The 18,205-nt window shown below is 41.8% G+C and overlaps 1 protein-coding gene across 3 annotated transcripts in view; it reads left to right on the forward strand.

Annotated features, from left to right (window-relative positions):
• The window catches only part of si:ch211-1e14.1 (UPF0606 protein KIAA1549), a 260,115-nt gene that overhangs the window by 137,505 nt on the left and 104,405 nt on the right, over nt 1-18,205 (forward strand). For all 3 annotated transcript variants that reach the window (XM_043708964.1, XM_043708966.1, XM_043708965.1), the window contains one exon: nt 8,924-9,054. In XM_043708964.1, coding sequence (XP_043564899.1) covers nt 8,924-9,054 — 131 coding nt within the window. The remainder of the gene's footprint in view (nt 1-8,923; nt 9,055-18,205) is intronic.

Raw genomic sequence — 18,205 nt, forward strand, 5'->3', positions numbered from 1 at the left:
CTGAATCAACTATTGAAGTGAAGAATGACTGTTGCTTTACAAACTACAGTGTGTTATCATTGTTAAAATCAAAACAAAATTGTGACACACAATTTAACACACTTTTGGAATCTAGATTTTTGATTTTCAGAATTTTGTTTCCTCTGTTGTAGTTGTGGTTATGGTCGCTGAGCTGGGAAGTTTATTGGCAGATGTTTCATCCCTTGACTAGGAGACATCTTCAATGCTATTGAGCCTCCCGTGAAGCGCTGCTGTACTGTGACTTCTGGAATTTACTTGGTTCAGTTCCTGCTGCTACTGGTTGTTGGTTCCAGTTATTCACTGTAGTGGTCAGGATACTGGGTCTAGGTCTATGTGCTTGTTGTTGGAGTCTGTGGATGAGTGTTATGCTTCCAGAAATTCTCTGGCTGTCCTCTGTTTTGCTTGTCCTATGATCATTGTCTTGTCCCAGTTGAATATGTGGTCCTTGTCATCTGTGTGTGGTTACTAGGGACAGCTGGTCATGGCGTTTAGTGGCTAGTTGGTGTTCATGGATGCGGATTGCTAGTTGTCTGCCAGTTTACCTGTATAGTGTTTCGTGCAGTCCTTGCATGGAATCTTGTAAATTATGTTTATCTTACACATAACGGGTATAGGGTCTTTTGTTCTGGTGAGTTGTTGTCTGAGCATGGCTGTTGATTTATAGGGTATCATGAATCCCAGTAGTTGGAGAGGTTTGGCTATCAGTTCCAAGACCACTTTTATGTAAGGTAGCATGATTAGTAAGTTAGGTCATGGCATGTCCTCACCACATTGTTTGTCTGTTAGGTGGGGATATATGTTATTGGTGAATGCTCTGTCGAGGTGTTGTTCTTCCCTTCGTAGATCGGGAGTGCTGCAGTGTGAGATAGCCCTTTTGAACACGGACAATTGAACAGGCCATCACCATAGGACAGAACAGAACCACATACAGAAAGAGAATGGCACTACAAGACAAAATGACTAAGCTAACCAACAGCAGAGAAGACAACACAACAGACACCTGCGTAAGAAACTTCTCCAACAGACCACTTAAAGACACAGAAGAAAGCCATATTAGCCAAGGGACTCAACTACAACCACAGGGACGCAAAAACAACAGATTTCCTAGCTGCACTAAAATATAACACTCAGACCTAACGGACTAACTGAAGAGACACAGCAAGCTGTCAAACAAACCATTGTACCCTTACTAACAAAGAAAAGGCAAATGAGCAACCTCAACACCAAAGAGAGAGAGAAGCCCTAAAAATGCTCAAAAATGGCAAGAACGTAACTGTACCAGCCGACAAGGGCAAAATAGCAGTTATCATGGACAAGGCTGAATATATTCCAAAAGCAGAGAAATTACTTGCAGATACCGACACTTACCTACAGAGGGAGTGTGACCCCACGCTACAGTAAACACCATACTACAGAACTACAAAAAACAGACTAATAACCAGAATTGGATGAAGCCAGATGAAACCAAAAAGCAACAACAGCTCAAAGTTTTACGGATTACCCAAAGTACACAAACCAGACATACCACTTAGCCTCGTTGTGGCACTGCCTGGAATTTCGTCGCATAAACTGGCAAAAAACACTTCAACAGAAACTAAAGCATCTTGTCAGTGGATCCAAATGCTCCATATAATCATCACAGGAATTTCTGGACAACATCAAGAACATAAACATAAACAAGGATGAAGCAATGGTCTTACTTGATGTACTGGCACTGTTCACTTCAATTGATAAAACTAGCCAGAGAGACAATAGCCAACCTCCTGGGCAGGCAGAACAGACAACACGACGGGAACCTAGCAACAAGGACTGCATGCTCGCACTACTAGACCTGTGCTTGACGACACACTGCATATTCATCGACAAAATATATGAACAGATCAATGGAATACCCATGGGCTCACCCATCTCTGGGATCCTAGCAGAAGGGGTGATGCAAAGATCATAACAAACAGTCCTCCCACACATCCAACTCAAATTCTGGACCAGGTACGTGGACGACATTTTTCTTGTCATTCAGAAAACAGAAATTGAGAACACACACCATGCTCACAGGGATCAAATTTACGAGGGAGGAGGAAACCAATAATCAACTCCTATTCCTGGATGTGATGGTAGAAAGAACACAGAATAGTGAATGCACTGCAAAAGTGTACAGGAAAGTCAAACACACCGACTAGGTCCTGAACTACAACAGCAGCTACAACCCGAACACACAGGACAAGCTGCATTAGGACCCTGCCCAAAAGGGTTAGATCACACTGAAGCACTCCCAACCTACGAAAGGAAGAAGAACACCTCTGCAGAGTATTCACCAAGAATGGATATCCCCACAACTTCATCTATAGCTGCCTAACAGATATAAAACGCAGCGAGGACATGCCATGACATAACTCACTCGCCGCGCTACATGAGATAAAAAAAGTCTCTGAACAGATAGCCAGATGTCTCCAACCACTGGGAATCATGACGCAGCATAAACTGACAGCCACGCTCAGACAACAGCTCACCAGATCAAAAGATCCTATACCTATCATGTGCAAGAAAAGCATGATTAACCATGACAGCCCATAAACTGACAGCCACGCTCAGACAACAGCGCACCAGATCAAAAGATCCTATACCTATCGTGTGCAAGAAAAACATAATTTACAAGATTCCACACAAAGACTGCATGAAACTCTATATATGACAAACTGACAGACAAGTAGCAATCCGCAGCCATGAACGCCAACTAGCCACTAAATGCCACAATCAGCTGTCCCTCGTAGCCACACAACACACATGGCAAGGACCACAAATTCGACTGGGACAACATAACAATCATAGGACAAGCAAAACTGAGGACAGCCAGAGAATTTCTGGAAGCATGGACTCCATCAACAAGCACATGGACCTAGCCCCAGTATCCTGGCCACTACAGCGATTAACTGGAACCAGCAACCAGTAGCAGCAGGAATGGAACCAAATATAAATTCCAGAAGGCACAGTACAGCAGAGCTTCACATGAGGTTCCAAAGCACTGAAGATGTGACCTAGACAGGGGACAAAATATCTGCAAATCAACCTCCCACCTCGGTGAACATACCCACTACTACAACAACTGGCACCCAAGCTACAAATCTTTGTTTCCCGTCTATATATTTCCATCTGTAGTATTTTTGTTAAACTGTCTGTCTGTCTTAATCGTGAATGAGTGTGTGAGAGTTTGGAGTTTTTAAAGGGATGGAGTTTAAATTGTACATTAGATTAGTAACCCAATTGTTTCTCTGCCGTTTGTTAAAGTTAAGTGTGTTTACAATAAATACCTATTTCCTGTTAATGACAAGGCCTGATATGAATTGTTTTCTCCTGAATTACAGTCAAGCAAATTGGTCATTTTGATTGTTTAATTGGGTATATACGCATTTTGTAATGGCTTATGGAATAAGGGGCACAAGTATTAGTGCTCTCTTCCCAGACATCATTTAGATCATCTGTCTAAGCAAAATCCTATTGACACAATTAAAGTTTTTTTTCATTAGATCTTAAACTGCATTTGTTTGCATAATGAATACAAACTGGTAAATCGCAGAATAATCCTTGAACTGAGTCAAATTTCTTTTCAAGGTAGTGCTATAGCTTGTGATATTTTTAGTTTTGTGCCTCGTTGGCAAGAAATGGTGCTTTGTTGAGCATAAATTATTTGAGCTATATCTCTTATTGAATAGCGTTCAAGCAACAATTGAGTTGTCAGGGTCATGGTGCCAAATTACCTTCACTAGACGAGAATATGTTCAATTCTATTGAAAGTAATGAAAATGAGTGTGATACTGAAATGCAGAACACTTATGATGTGAGTAAGCTGAAAGAGTAAACATAAATTTGTTTCTGCTCTGAGGCAAACCTTAGGTATGAGAGATATTCTGTAAGAGTAAATGGTTGCTACTGCTTATTGAAATCCTTTGAAGAGTCTAGGCAATGAAAATCCTGCAATGTTATGCTAGCAATACATTTTATTGGAACTTTATGATTTTATTGCATGACTGACAAACTATGATTTTTCGTGTGTATTTCTGCTTTCAAGTTCTGGCATCCCAAACCTCCCACGAGACCTGATATTGTGGTGCCCTATGGCTTGTTTTAGAATGAACACCGAGCAGTGTTTTTAGTATGCTTTTGAGAGTTTCAATGCTTTGCTATTCAGGCAAAATGTATTTGAAAAAAGTGCACTTTTTCTTTAAAGAACATCCTAAATATGTTCAGGTAATATGCCATTGAAAATACTTCTCTGTGGATATAACATCTTTGGTAAAGAAAATGTAGATTGCATTTTGACAGGAGGAGGAGAGCAAAACTGAATACTCAAACATAGAAGATTTTGACTTATTTCATTTCCTGTTGGAGTGGGCAAGTTGTTGGAGGGAATCCGGAGGGACAGGATGTACATGTATTTGGAAAGGCAAGGTCTGATTAGGGATAATCAACAAGGCTTGTGCGTGGGAAATTATGTCTCACAAACTTGATTGAGTGTTTTGAAGAAGTAACAAAGAGGATTGATGAGGGCAGAGAAGTAGATGTGATCTATATGGACTTCAGTAAGGCGTTCGACAAGGTTCCCTATGGGAGACTGATTAGCAATGTTAGATCGCACAGAATACAGGGAGAACTAGCTATTTGGATGCAGAACTGGCTCAAAGGTAGAAGACAGAGGGTGGTGGTGGAGGGTAGTTTTTCAGACTGGAGGCCTGTGACCAGTGGAGTGTCACAAGGATCGGTGCTGGGTCCTCTACTTTTAGTCATTTACGTAAATGATTTGGATGTGAGCATAAAAGGTACAGTTAGTAAGTTTGCAGCTGACACCAAAATTGGAGGTGTAGTGGACAGTGAAGAGAGCTACCTCAGATTACAACAGGATCTGGACCGGATGGGCCAATGGGCTGAGAAGTGGAAGATGGAGTTTAATTCAGATAAATGCGAGGTGCTGCATTTTGGGAAAGCAAATCTTAGCAGGACTTATACACTTAATGGTAAGGTCCTGAGGAGTATTGCTGAACAAAGAGACCTTGGAGTGCAGGTTCTTAGCTCCTTGAAAGTGGAGTCGCAGGTAGATAGGATAGTGAAGAACAGAGGCTGAGGGGTGACCTTATAGAGGTTTACAAAATTATGAGGGGCACGGATAGGGTAAATAGGCGAAGTCTTTTCCCTGGGGTCGGGGAGTCCAGAACTCAAGGGCATAGGTTTCGGGTGAGAAGGGAAAGATATAAAAGAGACCTAAGGGGCAACGTTTTCACACAGAGGGTGGTAGGTTTTGGAATGGGCTGCCAGAGGAAGTGGTGGAGGCTGGTACAATAGCAACATTTAAGAGGTATTTGGATGGGTATATGAATAGGAAGGTTTTGGAGAGATATGGGCCGGGTGCTGACAGGTGGGACTAGATTGGGTTGGGATATCTGGTCGGCCTGGATGTGTTGGACTGAAGGGTCTGTTTCCATGCTGTACATCTCTATGACTATGACTCTATGGTCCTTTATCTATTAACATTGTACAAGAAAATTCTGAAGTTATGGGAGAGATTGGAAAGACTTGGTCACTTCAGCCTTGTAAGCTAGACGATGAGGGTTGCACAAGTTGAGTGGGAGAGGAAAGGTTGATCACCACTATTAATATTACACCATAAAATAATAGGAATAGAATTAGGCCATTTGGGCCATCAAGTCTGTTCTTCTATTCGATCATAGTTAATGTTTCTCAACCCTACTCTCCTGCCTTCTTCCCACAACCCTTGATCCCCTTATTAATCAAGAACCTGTCTATCTCTGCCTTAAAATACATGCTATGACTTGGCCTCCACAGTCTAGTATGTCCTATTGATGGAAAATCTTCTCAATGTCCACTCTATCCAAGTCTCTTAGTACTCTGTAAGTCTTAATGTCATCAACCCTCACCCTTTTAAAATCCATTGAGTATAGACCTAGAGTCCTGAACTGCTCCTCATACGCCAAACTGTTCATCCCCAAGATCATTCTTGTAAATTTTCTCTGGATCCCCACCAAAGCCTTCCTGAGAAATGGGGCCCAAAACTGTTCGCAATTTTCCAAGTGTGATCTCAGCTGAGCATTACACATCCTCAGCTGTACATCTCAGCTGTTATATTCTAGCTTTCTTGAAATGAATGCTAACATTGCAATTGCCTTTCTAACTACTGCTTGAACCTGTTTGGCAACCTGAATAGAATCCTGGACTAGAACTTCCAAGTCCTTTTTGTGCTTCAAATTTCCAAAAGCTTTCTCAGTTTACAATGTAGTCTACACCTCTATTCTTCTCACCAGAGTGCATAATCTCATAATTTCACACTTTTTTGCCCACTCTCCTAAATGTCCTCCTGCAGCCTCCCTCCTTTCTCATCACTACTTATCCTTCCACCTGTCTTTGTATCTAATGCAAATTTTGCAATAATGCCCTCCATTCCTTCATTCAGATTGTTAATTGTTGTGGTCCAAACACAGACCCATGCAGAACTCCAGTAGTCACCGTCACCACCCTGAAAGAGACCTCTTTACCCCTATTCTCTGCATTCTGCCAGTCAGCCAATCCACGTAATACCTTGCCCCTAACACCTTGGGCTCTCCTGTTAGCAGCCTCCTGTGTAGCACCTTGTCAAAGGCTTCCTAGAAATCCAAACAGATCATTTCCACTGGCTCTTCTTTGTCTAATGTACTCTTTACCTCCTCAAAAAATTCGAACTCATTTCATGGGCATGTCCTACCCTTGACGAAGCCGTGCTGACTCAGGCCTATTTTACCATGCTCTTCCAAGTACTCCGCAATCTCTTCCTGAATACTGGATCTGAAATCTTGCAAATTACCAAAGTTAGGCTAACCGGCCTATTGTTTCCTGTCTTCTGCCTCCCTCCATTCTTAAACAGGGGTGTTACGTTAGCCATTTTCCCATCCTCTGGCTCCCTACCTGACTCTAGTGATTACTGAAAGATCACCGCCAATGCCTCCTTTTATTCTCTCAGCGATCTCCTTCCGAGCTCACGGCTGCAGTTCATCTGGTCTGGATAATTTATCCATATTCAGATCTTTCAGCTTACCAAGGACCTTCTCCATGATGATGGCCACTTACCTCTGTCCCCGACTCTCTTGAAGTTCTAGTGTGCTCCTGGTGTCTTCCACTGTGAAATACTTATTCAGTTCCTTTGCCGTTTCTTTGTTCCTCATTATTACTTGTCCACCTCATTTTCCAGTGATCCAATGTCCACACTTGCCTCTTTCTTACCTTTTCAATATCTAAAAGAAATTGCAATCTCCTTTTATATTACTAGCTAGCTTACTCTCGTATTTCTTCATCTTCTTCGACCCCCCCCAACTAATTGCTTTTTTAATTATCATGATTGCTTAAGCCATAATTGCAAGACGAGGTGCAAACTAGTGTTAGATACTGATTATTTAACACAATAATTAAGTAAAATGGGTGGTTAGTAGAGTTTAAAAACTTTTCATATGATAACAGATCTAACTGAACGAATGATTTCCTGTTGAGAGATGTTCTGAAATGCCCACTTGCCAGTTTGCTGTTGACTTTTGTGGAATCATCTGAAAAAAAATGTTTAAATTAAACAGATTTTAATTGATAAGTTTGATATCACTCACATTGAACCAGAGGGTATGGCCTCTCTCTTGCAAACCTGGTGATTTTGTACTGTTTCCTTCTCTGTACTTTTTTTTTCTAAGCTTTCTTTTATTTGTTCCTAACTCTTTGTTTTCCTCTTGGCTGATTAATAATTTAACACAGCGTTTGTAGTGAGGAAAGCTGCATTTGGGGTTGGATTGTCGGAAAACTGTAGCTATGACTTATATTCTGCTTCTTTCCTCAATAAGCCATAACGTCTTCGACTTTATCTTTGAACTTTTCCCGAATCCATCACCTCCCTTATCTCCTTCATTTTAAACCACCATTCGATCCTTGCATCTTTCACATTGCACTTAACTGTCAGAGCCATCTGTTTATTTGCTGAAGCGCTTCATTACTACCTGAACGACATTTCTTTCTCTTCTTAAAAAACATTGTCGAAAATAACTGTCGATCAATATTTTCAGAGGACATTGAGTAATTTGTGGGGTGATACCATTGGAGAGGGTGCAAAAGAGGTCTATTAGAATGCTACCAAGAATGACAGACTTAAGTTAATCTGGGGAGACTGTAAAGTGGTGGCATGGTGGTGTGACGCAGGCCAGGTAATCCAGAGATTGATGCAAATCCAGCAGGCAATTACTTACTTTTTAAAAATCTGTTATTGATGTATTAGAATTGTAATGAAAGTCTCATTGATTAAAATCAATAATCATTAAAGTCCTTCTGGTTTATTAGAGAAAAGAAACCTGTTTTCACCTGATCTGACCTACAAGTGACTCCAGACCTCAGCAACATGGTTGACCCTTAACTGCCTCCTAACTATCTAGTAAGCCCATCGAGGATAGTTAGAGGTGTGGAAGATGTGTTGCTTTGTGAGTGGTGTCTATAATCTGTGAAAGAATAGGGAGTAAATTTATGCTTCTTAGAGTAGAGAAGTCAAGAGGAGATTTAGCTGAGCTGTTATGAATTATGAATGGTTTTAATAAAGTGTTTCCTGAGCCAGGAAGGCCAGCAAGCAGAGGTAAGATAATTAGCCAGAGAGCTAGGGGAGATGAGAAACTTTTTTTAATACTGTGATGCATTAAGCATTGGAGTTTGGAATGCACTGCGTTGAAAGACGGTAGAAACAAACTCAATCAGGGAGTGGGCCTTGTAAATACAGGCAGGATCGTGCAATCTGGTGACATTTCAAAATACCATTTACCAAAATACAATTATTCTTTCAGTTATTATAAGCCAGTGACATGAAATTTCTTGTCTAATCCCTTTCCCTCCTCTTCAGTTCTTCAGTTTGTCCCTCGTTATGTTGATGTGAGATTTTGCAACTTCACTCAGAGAATTGAGAAAGGATTGACTATGGCATTTGCAGAAGTTCACAGAAGACGACAAGAAAGAGAAGGCTTCACAGTCCAGGTGAGGTTGAGCTTGACTTGTCCATGAAATAACATTCTTCAATTGAAATGTTCTTCTGCTTGTTTCAGTGGCTGAAGATTCTAATAAATATCTCAAAATGAGCTTGAATTCAGCTCAATTCTATTTAAAAGAACTTGATTTGCCCAAAATAGTGGGCAACTACATCTCCATACTGAAAAATGAATGCCACTTCCCGCTCCAAAACTGATTAAATCTAGATTGATCTCTCAGTTTAGTACCAAGGAAGTAATACAGCACGGACAATTATCCTCTTGGTCTCTCAAATTTAGATATGATGCTAATTCAAAAAGCAGAGAAAATTTTCCTGTCTTCGCAGTAACTAATATTTATCTTTCGACCAACATCATTAAAGCAGTTTGTTCTGGTCAAGGGTCAGAGCTAACTGGAACTGGCAAATGAACGACACTGGTCATTTGTTAGTTTTGCCCTTTCCATGATATTTTTTGTATAGTAAGTTACAGCAAGTTAGAGATTAAAACATTGCAGCATTTTTTACAGGGCATCTGAAGCCTGGACAAGCGGCTATGTGTCCCGCTAAATAATTAGACTGAATCTGCTTTGATAGACAGCTTAGAGTTTGAACCAGGAATTATAAGGAACCTAAGAATAAGAGCAGAAATAGGCCATTCAGCCCGTGAGCCTGCTCTGCATTTTAATATGATCATGACTGATCTTATCTTGGCCTCAACTTCACATTCCTTCCCACTCCCCATGACCCTTTAACCTGTTACAAATGAAATTTATTCAGTGTCCTGGCATTCACTGTGCTGCCAGGTAGTGAATTCCACAGATTGATAATCATTGAGAGAAGTAATTCCTCCTCATTCTCTCTCTCAAATCTGCTACCCCTTATCCTAAAACTGATCAAGATTGCCCTAAACATCTGCTCTACATCTACTTTGTCAATCCCTTCTAAAATCTTATATACTTCAGTTTAAATCTTCTCCCATTCTACCAGAGAGTCAAGGCCTGTACTGCTCAATCTTTCTTCATAAGACAAGCCTTTCACCTGTGAAATCAATCTAATGAACCCTCTTTGAACTGCCTCAATGCAATTGCATCCTTCCTGGAGTAAGGGGACCAGATCTGTATGCAGTACTCCATATGCAATGTCACCAATGCCTTGTACAGTTGCAGCAACACATCCCTACTTTTATATTACATTTCATAGAATAGAATCCCTACAGTGTGGAAACAGGCCCTTCGGCCAAACAAGTCCACACCAACCCTCCAAAACGTAACCCACTCAGACCCATTCCCCTACATTTACCTCTGACTAATGCATCTAACCCAAACATCTCTGAACACTGTGGACTGTTCAGCATGGCCAATTTACCTAACCTGCACATCTTTGGATTGTGAAAGGAAACCTGAGCATCTGGAGGAAACCCATGCTGATACAGGGAGAATGTGCAAACTCCACACAGACAGTTGCCTGATGCTGGAATCGAATCTGGGTCCCTGGCCCTGTGTGGCAGCAGTGCTAACCACCAAGCCACCATGCTCATTTTTAAAGCAGTAACTGCCAAAATTCAATTTCTCCTCCTTATTACCTGGTGTACCTGCATACTAGTTTTTTTAAAATTCATGCACAACATGACCCAGATCTCTCTGCATCAAAACATTTTGACGTTTCTCTCCATTTAGGCAATATGTTCCTTCTATGTTCTTTTGACTAAAATAGAGACCATTGCACGTATTTACATTAAACTCTATCTGCCAAGTTTTGGCTCATTCACCTAACTTATCCATATCTATTTATATATTTCTTATTTCCTAATGCAACTCATTTTCATTTCTATTTTAGTGTAATCTGTGAACTTGGCTATAATACATTCTATCTCTGCATCCAAGTCATTATTAAAACATTTAAATAGTTGGGACCCAAGGACTGAGCCCTGTAACACCCGACTAGTTACAGCTTGCCAACCAGAATAAGATCCATTGATCCTAACTATGCTTTCTGTTAGTTAGCCAATCCTCTATCTTAGCTATTATTTTAACTCTGAAACTGTGTGATCTGACCTAGTGTATAAATCTTTGTGCAACACCTTATCAAATGCTTCTGGAAGTTCAGATATACCATAGCTGCAGCACACCCATCATCCACTTTGCTTATTGCATCTTGACAGAGCTGTAGCAAATTAGTCAAACATGATCTCCCCTTCATAAAATCATGCTGACTCTGGTGGATTATGTTTTGACACTTCACATGTCCCATTTACTGCTTCCTTAATGATAGATTCCAACAATTTCCCAATGATGGGCATTAAGCTAATTGGTCTATAGTTTCCTACTTTTGGCTCCCTTCCCTTTTTAAATAATTGCATTGCATTAGCATTTTTCCAATCCACTGGAACCTTCCCAGAATCCAGGGAATGTTGAAATATTAGAACAAATGCATGCACTGACCCAGATGCCACTTCCTTAAGACCTTAGGATGCAGGCCATCACACCTTGAGGACTTGTCTATCTTTAATCCCAATAGCTTGTTCAATAATTTTTCTCTCTTCATGGTGATTGTTTTAATTCTTCTTCTGAAAACACAGCATTACTGGTTACTATTGGGCTGGTTTCACTTATCTCCACTGTGAAAACTGAGGTAAAATTTGTATTTAGTGTCTCTGCCATTCTTATGTTCCTCATTATTAACTCCCCAGTGTTGTCCTCTAAGGGACCATCATTCACTCTAGCTGCTTTCTTCCTTGAAATATACTTCTAGAAGCTTTTGCTATCCAATTTTGATACTTTGCATTGGTTTTCTTTTACAATTAACCTTTGTTCTTTTTACTACTTTTTTTAGTAACCCTTTTTACTTTTTAAAAGTTTCCCAATCCTCCAACCTGCCACTGACTTTTGCAATATGGTATGCCTTAGTTTTTGCTTTATGTTGTCTTCAACATCATTGCTTAGCAATGGACACTTTTGCTTCTCTGGAATATATTTTAACTGCGAAGAATTGAATATGTTCTTAAGTGTCTGCACTGTTCATCAATTACCTTTTAATCTTTCTGCGCACTCCATAGAAACAGACCTGTTCTCATGCCTATGTAACACTAGAACACTCCAGAACACTGTTGTGAGACTCGGGATTTTTGTCCTCAAACTGAATTTGAAATTCCAGAATGCTATGATCACTATTCAATAGTGAATACTTTACTATGAGGTGGTTCATTAATACCATCTCATTAAACAATACTCCTTTATTCCTGGTGAGGGGCTTTTGCCCGAAACGTCGATTTTACTGCTCCTCGGATGCTGCCTGAACTGCTGTGCTCTTCGAGCACCACTAATCCAGAATCTGGCTTCCAGCATCTGCAGTCATTGTTTTTACCTAACTCCAAAATAGTCTACTTCCTGACTGGTTCCCCAATGTACTGCTCCAAGAAATAATTTCTACGGCATTCTATGAACTCTTCCTCAAGGCTATACTTGCCAATTTGTTTCATCTAGTCTGCATGCATGTTAAAATCACAGAGGATTAATGTCATACCTTTCTTATAAGCCCCCAGTATTTCCTGGTTTATAGTGTGTCCTAGTATAGATGTACTGTTAGGGTATCTCTAGATTGCTCACATAAGAGGCTTCTTTCCCTTGTTGTTTCTTCCTTCTACTTCCTTCTACTCAGCTTCTTTCTTATCTGTGATCAGCTAACTCAGGTCAGAAAGCATCTAGTTGGAAAACCCTTGATCTTTATGCTCGGTCAAGACAGTGAAGGGAGATTTTCCTGCATTTTGGTAGAAACTGTTTGTTCTACTTGTGCTGGAAGTGTTTGATGAGGACCATGTAGAGACCCCGTTACTCAATCTAACCCTGTACTGTACCTGGCCTGAGGGCTGTTTGAATGTAATACTTTTACTTGTGGCCCACAGTGCATAAAAAATATTCAGTTTTGAATTGATGTTCCAAGTCATATTTAGTATATTGGTTCATTTTACAGAATTAATAGTGTGTTTCCTAAATATAATAATGGAACTTTGCATCCATAAAGACACATCTAAAGATACTGTCATAGAAGGATGCATCTGCAACAGGTAGATTGGAAAGCATTAGGTCAAAGACATTTTTCATTCTTAGTTCCCTCGCCACTTACCTTGGACGCAGTCTACCAGCTATGTTCTGAAGGGCTGTGCCTGCTCAGTCAGTAATGGTGATTCCAAACCATTCTTGGTGATGGATATCCTACAGCCAGAGTACATTCTACACCCTTGCTGGCCTCAGTGCTTCCTCTAGATGGTGTTCAGTGTGGAGGAGTATTAGTTCGTTATCTGAGGTTGGTGTTGGATGGAGGGTTGTGGAGAAATAGAGAATGATCAGCAGGAGGTTTGCTTGGTTGACCAAATGCTGTTAGATTTAATCAGGTCTGGAGCTGGTTTTGAAGACTTGCTGGGCAACATCTTTCTAACTATATACCATTGTGCTGCCACCTCTGGTGAGTCTGTTCTGCCTGTGACTCATCCACAGATTGTTTGGAATGTTGCCTGTAAGGTATTATTTCAGAGTCTGACTATTTCAGGCTGTTGCTTAACTTGTATGTGACAATTCTTTCCTCTATTGGTGGAAACCCCAAGCAGTTGGTAAGGAGGACGATAGGGCTGTTTGCCGTTATGTTTCTGGTGCCTCCATCAATGCCAGTTGATCCTCCTGGTTTCATTCCTTTCTTTAGACTTTAAAACGTTTTGGTGCAACTGAATAGCTGGTCCATTTTAGAGAACAGTTAAGAATCAATCACATTACAGTGCTTCTGGAGATTCCATTTAGGCTAGGCTAGGTAAGGATAGCAGATTTCCTTCCCTAAAAGGAATTTGTGAACCAGGTGGGTTCTTACAGCAGTTGACAGTTGCTGTATGGTCACCATCACGCTGGCTTTTAATTCGAGATTTTATTGATTTTAAATTTCATAGGCTGCCTTGATAGAATTCAAATCTGCCTCCCCAGAATATTAGCCTCTGGATCTGGATTATTGGTCCAGTGCAATTAGCACTTCTCCATTACTCCTCCTTGTCTAGTTTGTGACATTTGAGATTCGGGTCACCATGGTCATCGTGATAATAGAAAACTTTTTATCCCCATGATTGAAGCAGTTCAATAACATTGCATCTTATTAATTAAGTGAAGAAATACTGTACACACCTAAACTATGCTCTGGCTAATTCACCTTATTCTGAAATTGGAAGCACTAAATCTGAACTACAATCTTTCCTGACATTCCACTACAAGACATTTGAATTGTTTTTAATATTTTCCTTCATGGGTTCAAACATAATGGTGAGGAGAAATGCCACCAATCGTGTCATGCATATTGTCATGCTGTCATCTGTACCTGCTGACCCCCAATGCAGATTTACTTGACAAAGATTGAAGAACAGCTACTTCTGGAAACTCATGTTGACCTATGAGCCAAGCAAAGAGCTTGACCATTCTGTCTCAAGAAGACGTGAAGCCAATTTCCACTGTAAGGATGGTATTCGTAGTAGGATTCAAGATCTCCACAGTACTAAGTTTTTATGTCTCTCTGTTCTAAAAGATTAGCATAAAGATGTCTGCAATATCAGAAACGTGCTTGATACGTTGTTCATCTTGACCAGCACTTTCGTTGTCTTCCTCATTGAAGAGGTAAAGTCTATGTAAAGTCTAGCAATTCCTAAACAGTTGGATTTCCTGAAGCACAGGAGTTAATAATGGAACTATGTGGCTACCTAGACAATAAGTTCTTCTTCCTTTGGCACTAGCTCTCTCCTCTTTAGCATCAAAACACTTGAACCACATTGTCTGTTTAAACTCGGGTCCTTCAACCTTCAGTTTTAGTTGATCTGACACTTAAAGGAGGTGATTGCCTAGTGGTATTATTGCTCGACTATTAATCCAGAAACCCAGAGTAATGTTCTGGGTACCTGGGTTCGAATCCGCCATGGCAGATGGTGGAATTTGAATTTTAAAAAAAGTATATCTGGAATTAAGAGTCGACTGATGACCATGAAACCATTGTCAATTGTCCTTGTGGAGATGAAGTCCCACCTCCACATTGAGAATAACCTCCACAGTATTGTGTGACCCTATCACCGTGCTGAATAGGACAGACTTCGAACTGATCTAGAAACTCGGGAATGGGCATCCATGAGGATCTGTGGGCCATCAACAGCAACAGAATCTGCAACCTCATGGCCTGGCATATCCCTCACTCAACCATTACCACCAAGCTAGGGGATCAACCCTGGTTCAATGGAGAGTATTAGGCATACCGAAAAATGAGGTGTCAACCTGGTGAAGCTACCAAACAGGACTACTTGTATGCCAAACGGCATAAACAGCAATTGGTAGACAGAGCTAAGCGATCCCACAACCAATCAGATCTAAGCTCTGCAGTGCTTCCACATCCAGTCACGAATGGTGGTGCACAATTAAACAACTCATTGGAGGAAGCGGCTTCACAAATATCCCCTCCTCAATGATGGAGGAGCCCAGCACATCAGATGCTTTCATAACAAGCTTCAGTCAGAAATGTCGAATGGGTGATCCATCTCTGGCTCCTCCAGTGGTCCCCAGCATCACAGATACCGGTCTCCAGTCAATTCGATTCACTCCACATGATATCAAGAAACTGCTGGAGGCACTGGATACTACAAAGGCAATGAGCCCTGATAACATTCCAGCTATAGTACTGAAGATGTGTGCCCCAGAAGCTGCTGCTGCTCCCCTAGCCAAGCTGTTCCAATACAGTTACAACATTGGCATCTACCTGACAATGTGGAAAACTGCCCAGGTATATCCTGTACACAAAAAGCAGGACAAATCCAACCCGATCAATTACCGCCCGATCAATCTCCTCTTGATCATCAGTAAAGTGATGGAAGGGGTCATCAACAGTGCTATCAAGCAGCATCTGCTCAGCAACAACCTGCTCAGAGACGCCTAGTTTGGGTTTTGCCAGTGTCACTCAGCTCCTGATCTCATTACAGCCTTGGTTCAAACATGGGCAAAAGAGCTGAATTTCAGAGGTGATGTGAGAGTGACAGCCCTTGACATCAACTCCACATTTGACCATGTATGGCATCAAGGGGCCCCGGCAAAACTGGAATCAATGGGTATCAGGGGGCAAACACTCCACTGGTTAGAGTCATACCTGGCACAAAGGAAGATGGTGGTGGTTGTGGAGGGTCAGTCATCTCAGCTCCAGGACATCTCTGCAGGAGTACCTCAGGATAGTGTCTTAGGCTCAACAATCTTTAGCTGCTTCATCAATGACCTTCCCTTTGTCATAAAGTCAGAAGTGAAGATATTAGCTGATGAGTGCACAGTGTTCACCACCATTCGTGATTCCTCAGATACTGAAGCAGTCTGTGCTCAAACGCAACGAGATCTGGGCAATATCCAGGCTTAGGCCGACAAGCGGCAAGTAACATTGGTGCCAGACAATAGCCCTCGCCAATAAATGACACTCTAACTACCGCCCCATTACATTCAACAGTATTACCATCACTGAATCCCCCACTGTGAACATCCTCGGGGTTACCATTGACCAGAAACTCGTGTACTCACCACATAAACACAGTGGCTACAAGAGCAGGTCAGAAACTAGGGATACTGCAGTGGGTAACTCACCTCCTGACACACCAAAGTCTATCCACCATCTACAAAGCACAAGTCAGGAGTGTGATGGAATATTCCCCACTTGCCTGGATGGGTGTAGCTCCAACAACACTCAAGAAGCTTGACACCATAAAGCAATCCACTTGATTAGCACCACATCTACAAATATTCAATCCCTCCACCACTGGCACTCAGTAGCAGCAGTGTGTACTCTCTACAAGATGCACGCAGAAATTCAGCAAAGATCCTTAGACAGCACCTTCCAAAACCATGACCACTTCCATCTAGCAGGCCAAGGGCAGCAGTACTTCGGAACACCATTGTGAAACTTGAAAGGGTTCAGAAAAGATTTACAAGAATGTTGCCAGGCTTGGAGGATCTGAGCTACAGGGAGAGGCCGAACAGGCTGGGGCTGTTTTCCCTGGAGCGTCAGAGGCTGAGGGGTGACCTTATAGAGCTTTACAAAATTATGAGGGGCATGAATAGGATAAATAGGCATAGTCTTTTCCCTGGGGTCAGAGAGTCCAGAACAAGAGACCATAGGTTTAGGGTGAGAGGTGAAAGATATAAAAGAGACCGAAGGGGCAACGTTTTCAAGCAGAGGTTGATACGTGTATGGAATGAGCTGCCAGAGGAAGTGGTGGAGGCTGGTACAATTGCAACATTTAAGAGGCATTTGGATGGGTATATGAATAGGAAAGGTTTGGAGGGATATGGGCCGGGTGCTGACAGGTGGGACTATATTGGGTTGGGATATCTGGTCGGCATGGACGGGCTAGGACCGAAGGGTCTGTTTCCATGCTGTACATCTCTATGACTCTATGACCTGCAAGTTCCCCTTCAAGCCACTCACCACCCTGACTTGGAAATATACCGCCATTCCTTCGCAGTCATTGGGTCAAAATCCTGGAATTCCCTCCCTACCAGCATTGTGGGTCAACCCACAGCAAGTGGGCTGCAGTAATTCAACAAGATAGCTCACCACCACCTTCTCAAGGGCAAATAGGGATAGGACATCAATGCTGGCCAGCTAGCAACACCCAAGTCCCACAAAATATTATGTAAGACACTGGCCTTCTTGAGTAAACTGATCAGCTGCTGTTCTGTCGCAATGATGAAACTATTGATCCTAAGAAAATCAAACAGCTGTGCATTGCAGCTAAGTATCATGGTTGTGTTTAATATCATCGAGGAGAAAGTGAGGTCTGCAGATGCTGGAGATCAAAGTTGAAACTTTATTGCTGGAACAGCACAGCAGGTCAGGCAGCATCCAGGGAACAGGAGATTCGACATTTCGGGCACAGGCCCTTCTTCAGGAATGAGCAGAGAGTGTTCAGCAGGAGAAGATAAAAGGTAGGGAGGAGGGACTTGGAGGAGGGGCGTTGGAAATGTGATAGGTACCCTACCTTTTATCCTCCTCCAAGTCCCTCCTCCCTACCTTTTATCTTCTCCTGCTGAACACTCTCTGCTCATTCCTGAAGAAGGGCCTGTGCCCGAAACGTCGAATCTCCAGTTCCCTGGATGCTGCCTGACCTGCTGT

This window comes from Chiloscyllium plagiosum, chromosome 19 (genome assembly GCF_004010195.1).
Source record: "Chiloscyllium plagiosum isolate BGI_BamShark_2017 chromosome 19, ASM401019v2, whole genome shotgun sequence".
NCBI classification, from domain to species: Eukaryota; Metazoa; Chordata; class Chondrichthyes; order Orectolobiformes; family Hemiscylliidae; genus Chiloscyllium; species Chiloscyllium plagiosum.